We start from the raw sequence: 14,317 nt of genomic DNA on the forward strand, positions 1-14,317 counted from the left end.
CAATTCTCCCTCGATTGGGCCTGCCCACCCAGAGAACTCATTTTCCTTGTCCAAAACCAACAAGTTCCAGTGAAGCACTGACTTGGTACCTGTAACTTACTGGTTATATCCGAATGAGGCTCAAGCTTGAAAATAGTTTGGGTCTCAGATGGATGACGCAGACACACTGTTGACTTTACATCCATTTCTCACCATAGCTAAAATTCCACCCCCTCCCCGCCTTCCGCAAGTATTTATTTCTCTGCGAACTTTATCCCCCAAATTCTAACTAAGCAAAAGATTATTAAAGTTAAAAATTGTTTCTTGCAAGGGTTTCAAATTTAAAACACCTTCATTAAGAGAGTCAGAGAGGGCAGCAAATGAAGAGGACAGTAGGCATTAATATTGCTCAATCTTTGACAAAGTTTTCCCTGTTTGTTTTCAAATAACTGATACCATGTCATAAATTGCACACATCATGACATTACTTGTACAGTTTCATGCATAACTCGCTTGGTGCTCACCCGTCAATTTAAAAAAATGTTTGCAAACAATTTTTTCACGAAAACAGTGTCTGCATTTGGAAGATATTTTTATTCAAGCTGCAAACTACACATTTACAATGAATTAACTCACAGGGGACAATACTGGGGAATCTGAGTATTATTCCAGGTGAAGAACTTGGTTACTTTCTTCTATTCTTTCCTGACCCTGTCCAAACTAACACAGGAAGTTCATTAAAACCAAATCTGGTTTGCTGCTTTTTGAATGTTACTTTGCCTTCAGTGCAAGAAGTAGAATTACGATAACAGTGGTAACAACAACTGGGTCGGAGAATCGCGGGGGGGGTTAGGGGGCGGGGATGGGGGGGGGGAAATCCCGCAACGTATCTCCGATGCCGTTCCGCCGATTCTGTGGTCGCTCCACGCAGCACTCCCCCTCGGCGATTTTCCACCCTTGACGGGCCAAATGCCCGCCGGGTTCGGCCGAGTCCCGCCGGTATCGTTCAAGTGTGGTCCTACCTGGCGGAACCTCGCGTTCTGGCTGCGAAGGCCATCGTGGTGGGGGGAGGGTGGATCCGACTCCAGGGGGTGTCTCCACGGTGGCCATGCCCGTGATCGGGGCCTACTGATTGGCGGGCGGGCTTATTGCGGGGTTGGGGGGGGCTATGTTCCTCCCCGCCGGGCCCCTGTAGGGCTCAGCCATATTGCCGTGGCGCGCATGCGCGGACCCGAGTTGGCCATGCTGGCACCCATATCGGCAGCTGGAGCTGCATGAGGCGCTCCAGTGCCATGCTGGCCCCCTGTGTGGCACAGGATCACTGCTCCACTGGGCCAGATGACGTTGTCGTAAAACGCTCCCTCGTTATCGGAGAATCCCGCCCCTTATATTTATATTGTGTTTTTAACATAATAAAATAACCCAAGGTGCTCTACATAGGAACATCGAATTTGGACCAGAGGTAGGCAGTAGGCAATTCAGGCCTTCGGGCCTGCTCTGCCATTCTATCAGATCATGGATGATCTCTTCCTGGTCTCAAATCCATCTCCCTGCCTTTTCCCCGTAACTATTTAACCCATTTTAAAATCAGAAATATATCTATCTCCTTCTTGAACCCATTTAATGATTGAGACTCCACCGCACTATGGGGCAGCGAGTTCCACAAATTCAGCATTTGAGTGGCATTATAAAATAGAATTTGACCCTGAGCCACATAAGGAGGTGTATATCAGAGAGTGTGGACAGATCGCCTTCCCCTCCCCACTTCCCCTGGAAGTAAAGTCGGTCAAAAGCTGACTTGCTGCACACAAGCAAACCCACGGCCATAATATGCCGTAGGCTGGCTAAATTGTTGGAGAGTCAGACTTCCATCCCTCACTGGGGGGGGGGGGTGTCCAACCCTCAAGATCTTAATAGTATGCACTCCAGAATGCAACCAGTCCGAAGAGGAAGGCCCAATAGATCCAGGAGTAAGGTATGCCCAAAGTATTAGGCGGGCAGCATTTTTTAAGATTCTGAGGTGGGGTGGGGAAGCTTTTCTGAGAGCAGGTAGATAAAAATAAAGTCGGTGTTGGGGGGGGGCTTACTATCTTAACTGGGTTATCTCACCATGTTCAAAGGCACCCCCTTCTTCCCACCCATTTAAAAACTTTTGAACGAAAACAGCCGACCTATCCTGCCCAACTGCCAATGCCAGTATTATGGAACGTGCATCATTTTATCAGAGTAAATTAGCTTGTTAACAATCTCAATTGACCTTAATTATTTAAATATGGCAGGTGGACGTCTGATTTTGGTACCCACCCGCCTTATGGGAGTGAGCTCAGGGTGGGTGGGAAGGTGGTGGGCAGGACACCTACTCTCTATTACATGACCTTCCCCCCCCCCCCAACCCGGCCCCCTGCTGAAAACATGCCTGTCAGGTTCCCGTAAAACCTAGCCCAAGGATTTGTTAGGTCAGGTGATCAAAAGCTTGGCCATAGTAGGAGAATGTCTTAACGAAGGACAAGGAGGGAGAGAAGTGGATAAGTCTAGGGGGAGTATTCCATTGCTTACGGCCCAGACAGCTGAAGGCACATCCACCAATGGTGGAGGCATTACAATTGGAGGTGCTCAGGATCCCAGAATGATAGGAGTTTTTGATTTGATTTGATTTGATTTATTATTGTCACATGTATTAGTATACAATGAAAGGTATTGTTTCTTGCATGCTATACAGACAATGCATACTGTACATTGGGAAGGAAGGAGAGACTACAGAATGTAATGTTGCAGTCATAACTGGGGTATAGAGAAAAGATCAACTTAATACGAGGTAGATCCATTCAAAAGTCTGATGGCAGCCGGGAAGAAGCTGTTCTTGAGTCGATTGGCACGTGACCTCAAACTTTTGTATCTTTTTCCTGATGGAAGAAGGTGGAAGAGAGTATATCTGGGGTGCGTGGAGTCCTTAATTAAGCTGATTGTCTTTCCGAGGCAGCGGGAATTATAGACAGCGTCAATGGATGGGAGGCTGGTTTGCGCGATGGATTGGGCTACATTCATGACCTTTTGTAGTTTCCTGCGGTCTTGAGAAGAGCAGGAACCATACCAAGCTGTGATACAACCAGAGAGAATGCTTTTAATGGTGCATCTGTAAAGGTTGGTGAGAGTCGAAGCTAACATGCCAAATCTCCTTAGTCTTTTGAGAAAGTAGAGACATTGGTGGGCTTCCTTAACTATAGTGTCAGCATGAGGGACCAGGGCAGTTGTTGGTAATCTGGACACCTAAAAACGTGAAGCTCTCGACCTTTTCTACTTTGTTCCCAGTGATGTAGACAGGGGCATGTTCTCCTCTACGCTTCCTGAAGTCGATGGCAATCTCCTTCGTTTTGTTGGAATTGAGGGAGAGATTACTGTCGTCGCACCAGTTCTCCAGAACCTCTAGCTCATTCCTGTACTCTGTCTCGTCATTGTTTGAAATCCAACCCGTGGTGTCATCAGCAAATTTGAAAATCGAGTGCAGATATTTCAGAGATATGTGGGGTTGGGGATTGGAGAGATAGGGAGGGGTGAGGCCAAGGAGGGGTTTGAAAACAATTATATGAATATTAAAATTGACTGGAAGCAAAGTAGGTCAGCGAACTCAGTGGTGATGCGGGAACAGCACTTAATGCGATTTCCACATAAACGCATGAAAATTTAAGGAAAAGCCTGAGGAATCCTGCAGGCTTGCCAGAGGGGGGCACTTCATATGAATTAGTCAACAGTTGCATGGAGTGACACTGAGAAAAAAAGTAGGGAGAGATGAAAAAAAGAAAAGCTTACAACTGTATGTCGTGCCGGAAATGTTTCAACTACTTTGAAATGAACTGTTGTTTGATAACAAAAGGCAGTGGCCATTTTGTGCACAGTATGATTCCATATATAGGCAGCAATGACATCGAGGCCAATTGATTTGTTCATGGTAACGTTAATTCAGGAAGAATGTTGGACAGGATGGCAGGAAAACTCTGCTCTTTCAAATAATTTAACAGATTCTTTAACTTCCATCTGAACCACCATAGAAGGCAGATGGGGCCTTGGCTTTCCACTTTCTCATAAGAGTAACACTTTTGAAAATGCAGGATTATGGCATTGAAATGAAACTTGAGTATTGGCCTGAATTAGTCAAGTCCTGACCTGAGCTTTGAATCTGTCACCTTCTAACAGCATACCCAGAGGCAAGATACAAGAGGTGAGCAGTGCTGCCTCGCAGTGCCAAGGACCCAGGTTCAATCCTGGCCTTAGGTCACTGTCTGTGTGAAGTTTGTATGTTCACCCTGTGTCTGCGTGGGTTTCATCTGGGTGGTCCGGTTTCCTCCCACAGTCCAAAGATGTACAGGATAGGTGGACTGTCCGGAAGTATCCAAAAGTTGGGTCAGGTTACAGGAATAGGGCGGGAGATTGGGCCTGGTTAGGATGGTTTTTCGAAGCGCCGGTGCAGACTAGATGGGCTGAATGGCCTCCTTCTGTACTGTTGGTACTCTACAATCACAGCTTCTTTCAGCATCCCCAATATTGTGGAGCAGTGTCCCCATTTAACTCCTTTCATAGAAGATACCATCACTGTTGCAAAATTCTTCATTCTTTATCCCTTGTTATTGAGCTGCTATGCTCGGGATCTCCTATCAGCACAATTGTCAGTGATCCATCAGTCTGCACGAGACTATTAGCGTAGCCTTAACTGTCATAGGCTGACCTATCACTTGTCAGTTTCACAGTGATGAAGTGCACTTTTACTTGGAACCTACGCTAATTGTTTTTTAAATGGAAAATTCAGACAAATTACAAGACATACGCTGAAAATTAGTTGGAACAGAAAAAGGACTACTTAAGCCAACCCAAAGAAAAAGTGATAAGGCCAATTATGATGTTTTTTAAAAATGACATGCTGTGTGCCTATTATTCAGGAATCTGAATAAAAACTATTAGAGTTGGTACTGTCTGGAAATATTGATAATGGATCAATTGGAGGACAAAGCTGATCATGGCTGGATGATGGTTGGATTGAGATGGCATAGCATCAGGGACTACACAATCAAATTGGGCAGCGCCTAAAATGTTAACTTCGGGCGGGATTCTCCGGCCCTTCCCACCAGTGGTATCTTCCAGTCCCGCCAAAGGTTCCCCAGCAGCGGGACGGGCAAGCCATGCAAAATTGCCATAGACAACGGCGGGTCTGGAAGATCCCACTGGCAGCCAATTGCCGCCGCTGGAAAACACGCCCTGGAAGGGCTGGAAAATCCAACTCTCATGGTATTAAAGATCAGTGTATTAAAGAAGCACTCATTCAATCTGGCCTGCCACCTTCTTTGACTCATACACAAACACACCCAGATCCCTCTACTCCTGCACCCCCTTCTGAGCAGCACCCATTATGTTGTCCCTCCATGTTCTTCCTACCAAAGCTAATCACTTCTCATTTCTCCACATTGAACTTCATTTTCCACTTGTCTGCTCACCCACCAACCTGTCTGTGTCCTTTTGAAGTTCTACACTCTCCTCCACACTGCTCACAATGCTTCCAAGTTTTGTAAAATCAGCAAATTTTGGAAATTGTGCCCCGTACCCCAAGGCTATCAGCAGATAGTAGGAAAATCAAAGGTCTCAGCATTGACCCCTGAGAAACACTACGACAAACCTTCCTCCAGCAAGATAAACATCTATTGACCACTGCTCTCTTTTTCCTGTCACTCAACCAATTTTGTATCAATGTCGCTACTGTCTCTTTTTAATTCCACAAGCTATAACTTTTCTCGCAGGTCTGTTGTGGAACACTTCACTGTTGCTAGGTCAAAATCCTGGAACTCCCCATCTAACCGCAGTATGGGTGTGCCTACACCACATAGTCCACTGCAGTTCAGGAAGGGAGCTCACCGTCACCTTCTCTTTTTTTTTAAAATAATTTTTATTGAAAAATGTTGAATTTATCCAACAATAACGCACCATAGTAAAATACCAAAAATAGCAATAATGTTAGCAATCATAAACATTCGCCCCACCTCCATGAACAACACAGCATTTTAACAACAACGCAAATTAACACAAGATAAAGTTACAGAATAGAAACTACAATAAGGAACACCCCCCCCCCCCCGGGTTGCTGCTGCCATTGACCAAGATACCTATCTTTGAGCCAGGAAGTCCAGAAAAGGCTGCCATCGTTTATAGAACCCTTGTATTGATCCTCTCAGGGCAAATTTGACCCTTTCCAATTTTATAAATCCTGCCATGTCACTGATCCAGGTCTCCACACTTGGGGGCCTCGCATCCTTCCACTGTAGCAGGATCCTTCGTCGGGCTACTAGGGGCTCAAAGGCCAGGACACCGGCCTCTTTCGCCTCCTGCACTCCCGGCTCTACCGCAACTCCAAACATTGCGAGTCCCCACCCTGGTTTGACCCTGGATCCAACCACCCTCGACACCGTCCCCGCCACCCCCCTTCCAGAATTCTTCCAGTGCTGGGCATGCCCAGAACATATGGGCGTGGTTCGCTGGACTCCCCGAACATCTGGTGCACCTGTCCTCACCCCCAAAGAACCTACTCATCCTAGTCCCGGACATGTGGGCCCGGTGCAGCACCTTAAATTGGATGAGACTAAGCCTCGCACATGAGGAGGAAGAGTTGACTCTCTCCAAGGCATCCGCCCAAGTCCCATCCTCTATCTGCTCCCCGGGTTCCTCCTCCCATTTAGCCTTCAGCTCCTCCACTGACGACTCCTCCACCTCCTGCATTACCTTATAGATGTCAGACACCTTCCCCTCTCCGACCCACACCCCGAAAGCACTCTGTCCATCGTCCCCGCGACAGCAGCAAAGGGAATCCCTCTACCTGTCGCCTAGCAAACGCCTTTACCTGCAGGTATCTGAACATGTTCCCTTGGGGAAGCCCAAATTTATCTTCCAGTTCCCCCAGGCCCGCAAACCTCCCGCCAATAAACAGGTCCCTCCATTTACTGATGCCCGCCCTTTGCCACCCCCTAAATCCCCCATCCTTGTTCCCCGGGATGAACCGATGATTGCCACCCAGTGGAGCCTCCATCGAGCCCCCTGTTTCCCCCCGATGCCGTCTCCACTGTCCCCAGATTCTTAGGGTCGCCGCCACCACCGGGCTCGTGGTGAACCTCTTAGGGGAGAGCGGCAACGGCGCCGTTACCATGGCACCAGACTCGTATCTCTACATGACGCCATCTCCATTCTTTTCCACGCCGCCCCTCCCCCCTCCATCACCCATTTACGCACCATTGACACATTGGCCGCCCAATAGTACCCCAGAAGGTTGGGCAGCGCCAGCCCGCCTCTATCCCTCCCTCGCTCCAGGAACACCCTCTTCACTCTCAGAGTCCCATGTGCCCACACGAAGCTCGTAATACTGCTAGTCACTCTCCTAAAGAAGGCCCTGGGGATAAAGATGGGCAGGCACTGAAAGAGGAACAAGAACCTCGGGAGCACCGTCATTTTGACGGACTGTAACCTCCCCGCCAACGACAATGGCAGCATGTCCCACCTCTTGAACTCCTCCTCCATCTGATCTACAAGTCTGGTGAAATTATGTTTGTGAAGAGTCCCCCAGTCCCTGGCCACCTGCACCCCCAGGTACCTAAAGCTCTCCCCTGCCCTCCAAAGCGGAGCCGACCAATTCCTTCCTCCTGGTCTCCAGGGTGCACCACAAACACCTCACTCTTGCCTAGATTTAGTTTATAACCTGAAAAGGTCCCAAACTCAGCTAGCAGCTCCATCACCCCCGGCATCCCTCCCACCGGGTCCGCCACATACAGTAACAGGTCATCGGCATACAACGGCACCCTATGTTCCTCCCCACCTCGCACCAAGCCTCTCCACCTCTCTGAATCCCTCAACGCCATCGCCAGCGGCTCGATTGCCAGTGCAAACAACAAGGGGGACAGGGGGCAACCCTGCCTGGTCCCTCGGTAAAGCCGGAAGTACTCCGACCTCCTCCCATTCGTGGCCACGCACGCCATCGGGGCCTCATATAGCAGCCTTACCCATCTAATGAACCTTTCACCAAATCCAAAGCTCCCCAACACCTCCCATAGGTACCCCCACTCCACTCTATCAAAGGCCTTCTCCGCATCCAGCGCCACCACTATCTCTGCCTCCCCCTCAATCGCCGGCATCATGATGACATTCAACAATCGCCGCACATTCGTGTTCAGCTGCCTTCCCTTCACAAAACCTGTCTGGTCCTCGTGCACAACCCCTGGCACACAGTCCTCTATCCTGGTGGCCAGGATTTTTGCCAGCACCTTAGCATCCACGTTGAGGAGAGATATGGGCCTGTATGAACCACACTGCTGGGGGTCCTTGTCCCTCTTTAAAATTAATGCGATCAGCACCCGTGACATCGTTGGGGGCAAAGTCCCCCCCTCCCACGCTTCATTGAGTGTCCGCACCAGCAAGGGGCCCACTAGGTCCACAAACTTTTTATAAAATTCCACCGGGAACCCATCCGGCCCCGGTGCCTTCCCTGACTGCACCTGCCCGATCCCTTTAACTAGCTCCTCCAGCTCAATCGGCGCATCCAACCCATCCACCTTCTCCTCCTTCACCTTTGGGAATGAAAGCCCGTCGAGGAACCTCTCCATTCCCCTCTTCTCCCCCGTTGGCTCCGACCGGTACAGTTCTCCGTAAAAGTCCTTGAAGACCTCATTCACATCTACCCCCTTCCGCACCACATTCCCACTCTTGTCTCTCACTCCAGCAATTTCCTTAGCCGCATCCCGCTTGCGGAGCTGATGAGCCAGCATCCTACTCGCTTTTTCACCATGTTCGTACACTGCCCCTTGTGCCTTCCTCCACTGTGCCTCCGCCTTTCTAGTGGTCAGCAAATCAAATTTAGCCTGCAGGCTGCGCCTCTCCCCCAACAGTCCCTCCTCTGGTGCCTCTGCATACCTCCTGTCTACCTCCAACATCTTTCCCACCAGTCTGTCCCTCTCACTCCTCTCCCTGTGTGCCCGGATGGATATCAGCTCCCCACGAATCACTGCCTTCAGGGCTTCCCAGACCATCCCCACCTGAACCTCCCCCGTATCATTCACCTCGGGGTACCCCTCAATACTTGCCCGGACCCTCCTACACACCTCCTCCTCTGCCAACAACCCCACATCCAACCGCCACAACGGGCGCTGGTCCCGCACCTCCCCCATCTCCAACTCTATCCAATGCGGAGCGTGGTCGGAGATTGCAATGGCCGAATACTCGGCCTCCTCCATTCTCGGAATCAGTCCCCTACTCACCACGAAGAAGTCTATCCGAGAGTAGACCCTATGTACGTGGGAGAAGAAAGAGTACTCGCGTGCCCTCGGCCTCCCAAACCTCCATGGATCCACCCCTCCCATCTGGTCCATAAACCCTCTCAGTACCTTGGCCGCCGCCGGCCTCCTACCCGTCCTAGAGCTGGACCGATCCAGTGAAGGATCCAACACCGTATTGAAGTCCCCCCCCCCCCCCCATGATCAGACCTCCCACCTCCAGATCCGGGACCCGTCCCAACAAACGCCTCATAAAGCCCGCATCGTCCCAATTTGGGGCATACACACTAGCAAGCACCACCTTCTCTCCTTGTAGCCTGCCCCTAACCATAACATACCTACCCCCCTTACCCGCCACCACCTCCGATGCCTCAAACGACACATTTTTCCCCACCAGAATCGCCACTCCCCGGTTCTTCACATCCAACACAGAGTGGAAAACCTGCCCCACCCATCCCTTCCTCAGGCGGACCTGGTCCGCCACCTTCAGGTGGGTCTCCTGAAGCATTGCCACATCTGCCTTTAGCCCCTTCAGATGAGAAAGTACCCTCGACCGCTTCACCGGCCCATTCAAACCTCTCACATTCCAGGTGACCAACCGGATCAGAGGGCGTCCCGCCCCACACCCCCGTCGACTAGCCATAGCCCGTCGACTGCCCGCCCCAGGCCAGCACCCCCTGCCCGACCCAGTCCCCACAGCGACAACACCTCACCTCTGTCCCCCCAGCCCCCACTAGCTCCTTCCTGACCCTACCAGCAGCAACCCGGTATTCCCCTTTCCCCCCCTCCCTACCCCCCCAGGCTCGGAACCCTCCCAGCTGCGAACCGTCCTCCATTGTACTTCCGTGGGTCAGCTAACTTCTGCTGACCCCGGAAACTCCCGCCAATAACCCGACCCCTCCCAAAGTGGGATCATCCCCCCAATCTATCCCTCCTCCAGGCACCGCTCCAGCGCGGGGAAGAACCAGTTAAGGCCCCGCCTCCCCCCCGTCATCGTCTCCGCCCCCCCCAGCCCCGCAGCGCGGGAAACCAGAGGAAAGCCCGCGCTTTCGCACTGCCCCACCACAACCTCCTGACGCAGCTCCCAAATACCAGCCCCACTCCATACCCCCAACCCGACATAGAATACAACAAACTCCCCCAACCCTCCCCGCAAGATACCAAAACTCAAACAATGCCCCACAGCAAAAAAAACATAACAGAACACCCCCATAAATAACCATATCAAAATTACAAAAGTACAAAAAAACAAAAAAAGAAGAACACAACAACAGCAGAAACCCGCAATAAAGCATTACAACCGACCCCGCAACCCCCAACCCCTAGTTCAAGTCCAGTTTCTCCGTCCACACAAAGACCCACGCCTCCTCCGGGGAATCGAAATAATAATGCCGGTCCGAATAAGTTACCCACAGGCGCTGCAACATTCCGAACTTTATCTTTTTCCTGTAAAGCACCTCTTTCGTCCGATTAAATCCGGACCGCCGCTTAGCCACCTCCGCACTCCAATCCTGGTAGATCCGTACTACCCCATTCTCCCAATTGCTGCTCTTCACCTTCTTGGCCCAGCACAGCACACACTCCCCATCACTGAACCGGTGGAACCTCACCAGCACCGCATGCGGGGGTTCATTCTCCTTAGGCCTCCTGGCCTGTACTCTGTGTGCTCCCTCCAGCTCCAAGGGCAGATGGAAAGACCCGGCCCCCACTAGCGAGTTCAGCATTGTAGCCACGTAGGTTGTCAGGTCCGACCCCTCCAGCCCCTCCGCAAGGCCCAAGATCCGCAGGTTTTTCCACCTCATGCGGTGATCAAGCTCCTCGAAGCGTTCCTGCCACTTCTTGTGGAGTGCCTCGTGCCCCTCCACCTTACTCACGTGGATCACGGCCGCCTCCTCTCGTTCAGTGGCCTGCGTCTGCAACTCCTTGATGGCAGCACCCTGGGTCGTCTGAATCTCCGACAGCCTTCTGTTCGTTTCCTGCAGAGAGCTCAGTACCTCAGCCTTGAAGTCTGTAAAGCAGTGCAGGAGAGCAGCTTGTTGCTCCAGGGCCCACTGCTTCCACTCCTCCAGAGCTCCGCCGGCCACCATCTTGGATTCCTTCCCCCGTTTTTTACTGAGGAGCTGCTGCCGTTTTTTCCCTCTTTCCACTCCGAGTTCGAGTCATGGACTGCGGGGAAAGTCGATCAGCACACCTTCTCCCACCGGGAGACGTTGAAAAGGTTCCGTTTTGGGCTTGTAAAAGAGCCGAAAAGTCAGTTTAAAACTGGAGCTCCCAAATGTGTGGTTTCCTACGTCATCGCCGCCACCGGAAGTCACTGTCACCTTCTCAAGGACAATTAGAGATGGGCAACAAATGCTGGCCTATCCAGCGATGCCCACATCCTGTGAATGAATTAATAAAAAACTGTCATCGAATGTCTTTTGGAAGTCCACATATATCACATCAACAACATTGTCCTCATCAACTGCGACTATTACCTCTTCAAAATACACCAGCAAGTTAGTACCAATCTTCCCTTAATAAATCTGTGCTGACCTTTCTTAATTAACCCACATTTCTCCATGTGACTGTTAATTTTATCACAAATTATTGTTTCTAGAAGTTTCCTCATCACAAAAGTTAAACTGGCTGTCATGTAGTTTCTGGGCTTATCTTTGCAACCTATTCAGAGCAAGGGTGCAGCACGGTAGCATTGTGGATAGCACAATTGCTTCACAGCTCCAGGGTCCCAGGTTCGATTCCTGCTTGGGTCACTGTCTGTGCGGAGTCTGCACATCCTCCCCGTATGTGCGTGGGTTTCCTCCGGGTGCTCCGGTTTCCTCCCACAGTCCAAAGATGTGCAGGTTAGGCGGATTGGCCATGATAAATTGCCCTTAGTGTCCAAAATTGCCCTTGGTGTTGGGTGGGGTTACTGGGTTATGGGGATAGGGTGGAGGTGTTGACCTTGGGTAGGGTGCTCTTTCCTAGAGCCAGTGCAGACTCAATGGGCCAAATGGCCTCCTTCTGCACTGTAAATTCTATGATTTGCAATTCTCCAGTATTCTGGCATAACTGGTAACATAGTTTGGACATTTGCCCCTTTTCCTGTCATGTTAGCCATTCAACCATCAATTCCTGTTACAGTGTCGTCTTAATTATAGCTCAAGTGACAAAGGCAACGACTCATTCATCTAAAATTATCCTATCATCCGTCAGTAATTCATACAAAGTACACATAAAAAGAACTCATAATACAAAAAGGGTACAAATTTTACACACTTTTGCACCTGCTGCTATCTTGCTTCCTGTCAGTTATGTGAAAATCCTGAAAACTGATGTGAAAGTAATCTAAAGGAACAACAATGTTTGGGATCAATCTCTGCTCCAAATGCACCATTTAAAGGAAAAACATTTGGATTGAACTTTGGTCCAATTTATGTAATACTTTCTCTGTCTCACTCTCTCTCTTTCTCCCTCTCTCTCTCACTCTATGCAGCGTTCAAAAATAGCAGTGTATGAAAAAATGTGGTCCTACATGAAGTCTGCTGAACCATCTGTGTTCACCAAAACAACAGCTGATGGAGTTGCCAAAGTTCGAAAATCAAAGGGGAAGTTTGCCTTCTTGCTGGAATCGACAATGAATGAGTACATTGAGCAGAGGAAGCCGTGTGACACCATGAAAGTAGGAGGGAACCTCGATTCGAAAGGCTATGGAGTGGCAACACCGAAAGGAGCATCATTAAGGTGGGTGGAATAGTGTAACAATGTTCTAGATGTTGTTATAGTATTCCACCCACCCTGATGTTTCCAGTTTTTTTTCTTTTAATTGTCAAGAATGTAAGGTAACTTAAATTTTACATTGTTTGAAAGCCTGGATTAAATAAGGCTGGTAATGTAGAGTTAAATTATTTAATGCATCCACTTCCTTTAACGTGTCGTCTTTTCTTAATCGTCCGTTGCTGTTTTGGTTTTATAATTCTATCTTTCCAATTTATCTGGTAAAGTTAATGCTGTCACGTGTGAAGAATTGTGTGATTGCATGATGTGTTAATTTTTTTTTTCTTAAAGGCAAATCCCCATCCCGCACACTTCCGTTTTGAACAATGTGACCCTTCATGCCACCTTCCAATATTAACACTTTATTTGCCGTGCAAACGTTTCTCCATTCCGTGAAAATAGCCAATTTGTCCTATTGTGCTCCTTTCACGTACACTTCTTACAATTGTTCATTTTCTTACAAATATGTTTTATCGTTTCAAGAAATGCTGTTAACCTCGCAGTATTAAAACTGAATGAACAAGGCCTGTTGGACAAATTGAAAAACAAATGGTGGTACGACAAAGGAGAGTGCGGCAGCGGGGGAGGTGACTCCAAGGTCAGCCTCAATGTCACCACAAACGGGTACCTTAGTACAGAGTAATCGGCAAGGCTGTTACAGTATTTGCAAAAGAACGTGAACTCATTCGTTTGTACGTAATTGTTTGAGTCGTGATGTTGGTGCAACAAGGATCTTTACCAGATTGACAGCTGAACTAAGTGTCGCAATGCTTGGAAAGATTAGGGGAAACACCCTTATGATGATATTAGATAATTTAACTGAAGGTTCTATTAAAGCAAAACAAATGATAGTTAAAGTTTTTTTTTAATAACCTTCAGAAACAATTGACCCTTGGAAAATTTGACTTAATCGTTGCCCCACTCAAGGAAACTAAAGCCAAATCCAGGAATAAAAGAGAAATGACAAGTCAGTCAGTATTTCAAAGCCAACAGAGAAGCTTGGTGGGTGCTTTGTGCCAGAATCCACATTATGCAGTTGCACAAAGCAACAGTATCCTCTGTGAATCCCGCAGAGGAGATTCCTCCTTTTAGATTCAAATAATTCAATTAATTGGATCTTTTTTTAAGTTCTTATTCATCAACTTTCAAAGCTATCCTTATACAGAGAGATTAATTTTCATGCGCCTGCTATCATTATCCTTGCTCCACTCTGACTAAGAGGCTTAGTTTGCAGGGCTAGAGGGTCACAATAAAAAGCTGTGCTGCCTTAGAATCATCGACTCCCTACA

The 14,317-nt window shown here is 49.0% G+C and overlaps 1 protein-coding gene across 7 annotated transcripts in view; it reads left to right on the forward strand.

Annotated features, from left to right (window-relative positions):
- Window positions 1-14,317, forward strand: part of LOC119952339 (glutamate receptor 3-like) — a 492,268-nt gene that overhangs the window by 416,925 nt on the left and 61,026 nt on the right. For 5 of the 7 annotated variants that reach the window (XR_005457831.1, XM_038776029.1, XM_038776023.1 and 2 more), the window contains 2 exons: window positions 12,748-12,995; window positions 13,512-13,626. Coding sequence is in view for 6 of the 7 variants with exons in the window: in XM_038776029.1 (XP_038631957.1) it covers window positions 12,748-12,995; window positions 13,512-13,626 (363 nt within the window). In the remaining variant the exon portion in view is untranslated. The remainder of the gene's footprint in view (window positions 1-12,747; window positions 12,996-13,511; window positions 13,627-14,317) is intronic. The other 2 variants (XM_038776024.1, XM_038776028.1) reach the window with 1 other exon arrangement.

This window comes from Scyliorhinus canicula, chromosome 17 (genome assembly GCF_902713615.1).
Source record: "Scyliorhinus canicula chromosome 17, sScyCan1.1, whole genome shotgun sequence".
Lineage (NCBI taxonomy): Eukaryota > Metazoa > Chordata > Chondrichthyes > Carcharhiniformes > Scyliorhinidae > Scyliorhinus > Scyliorhinus canicula.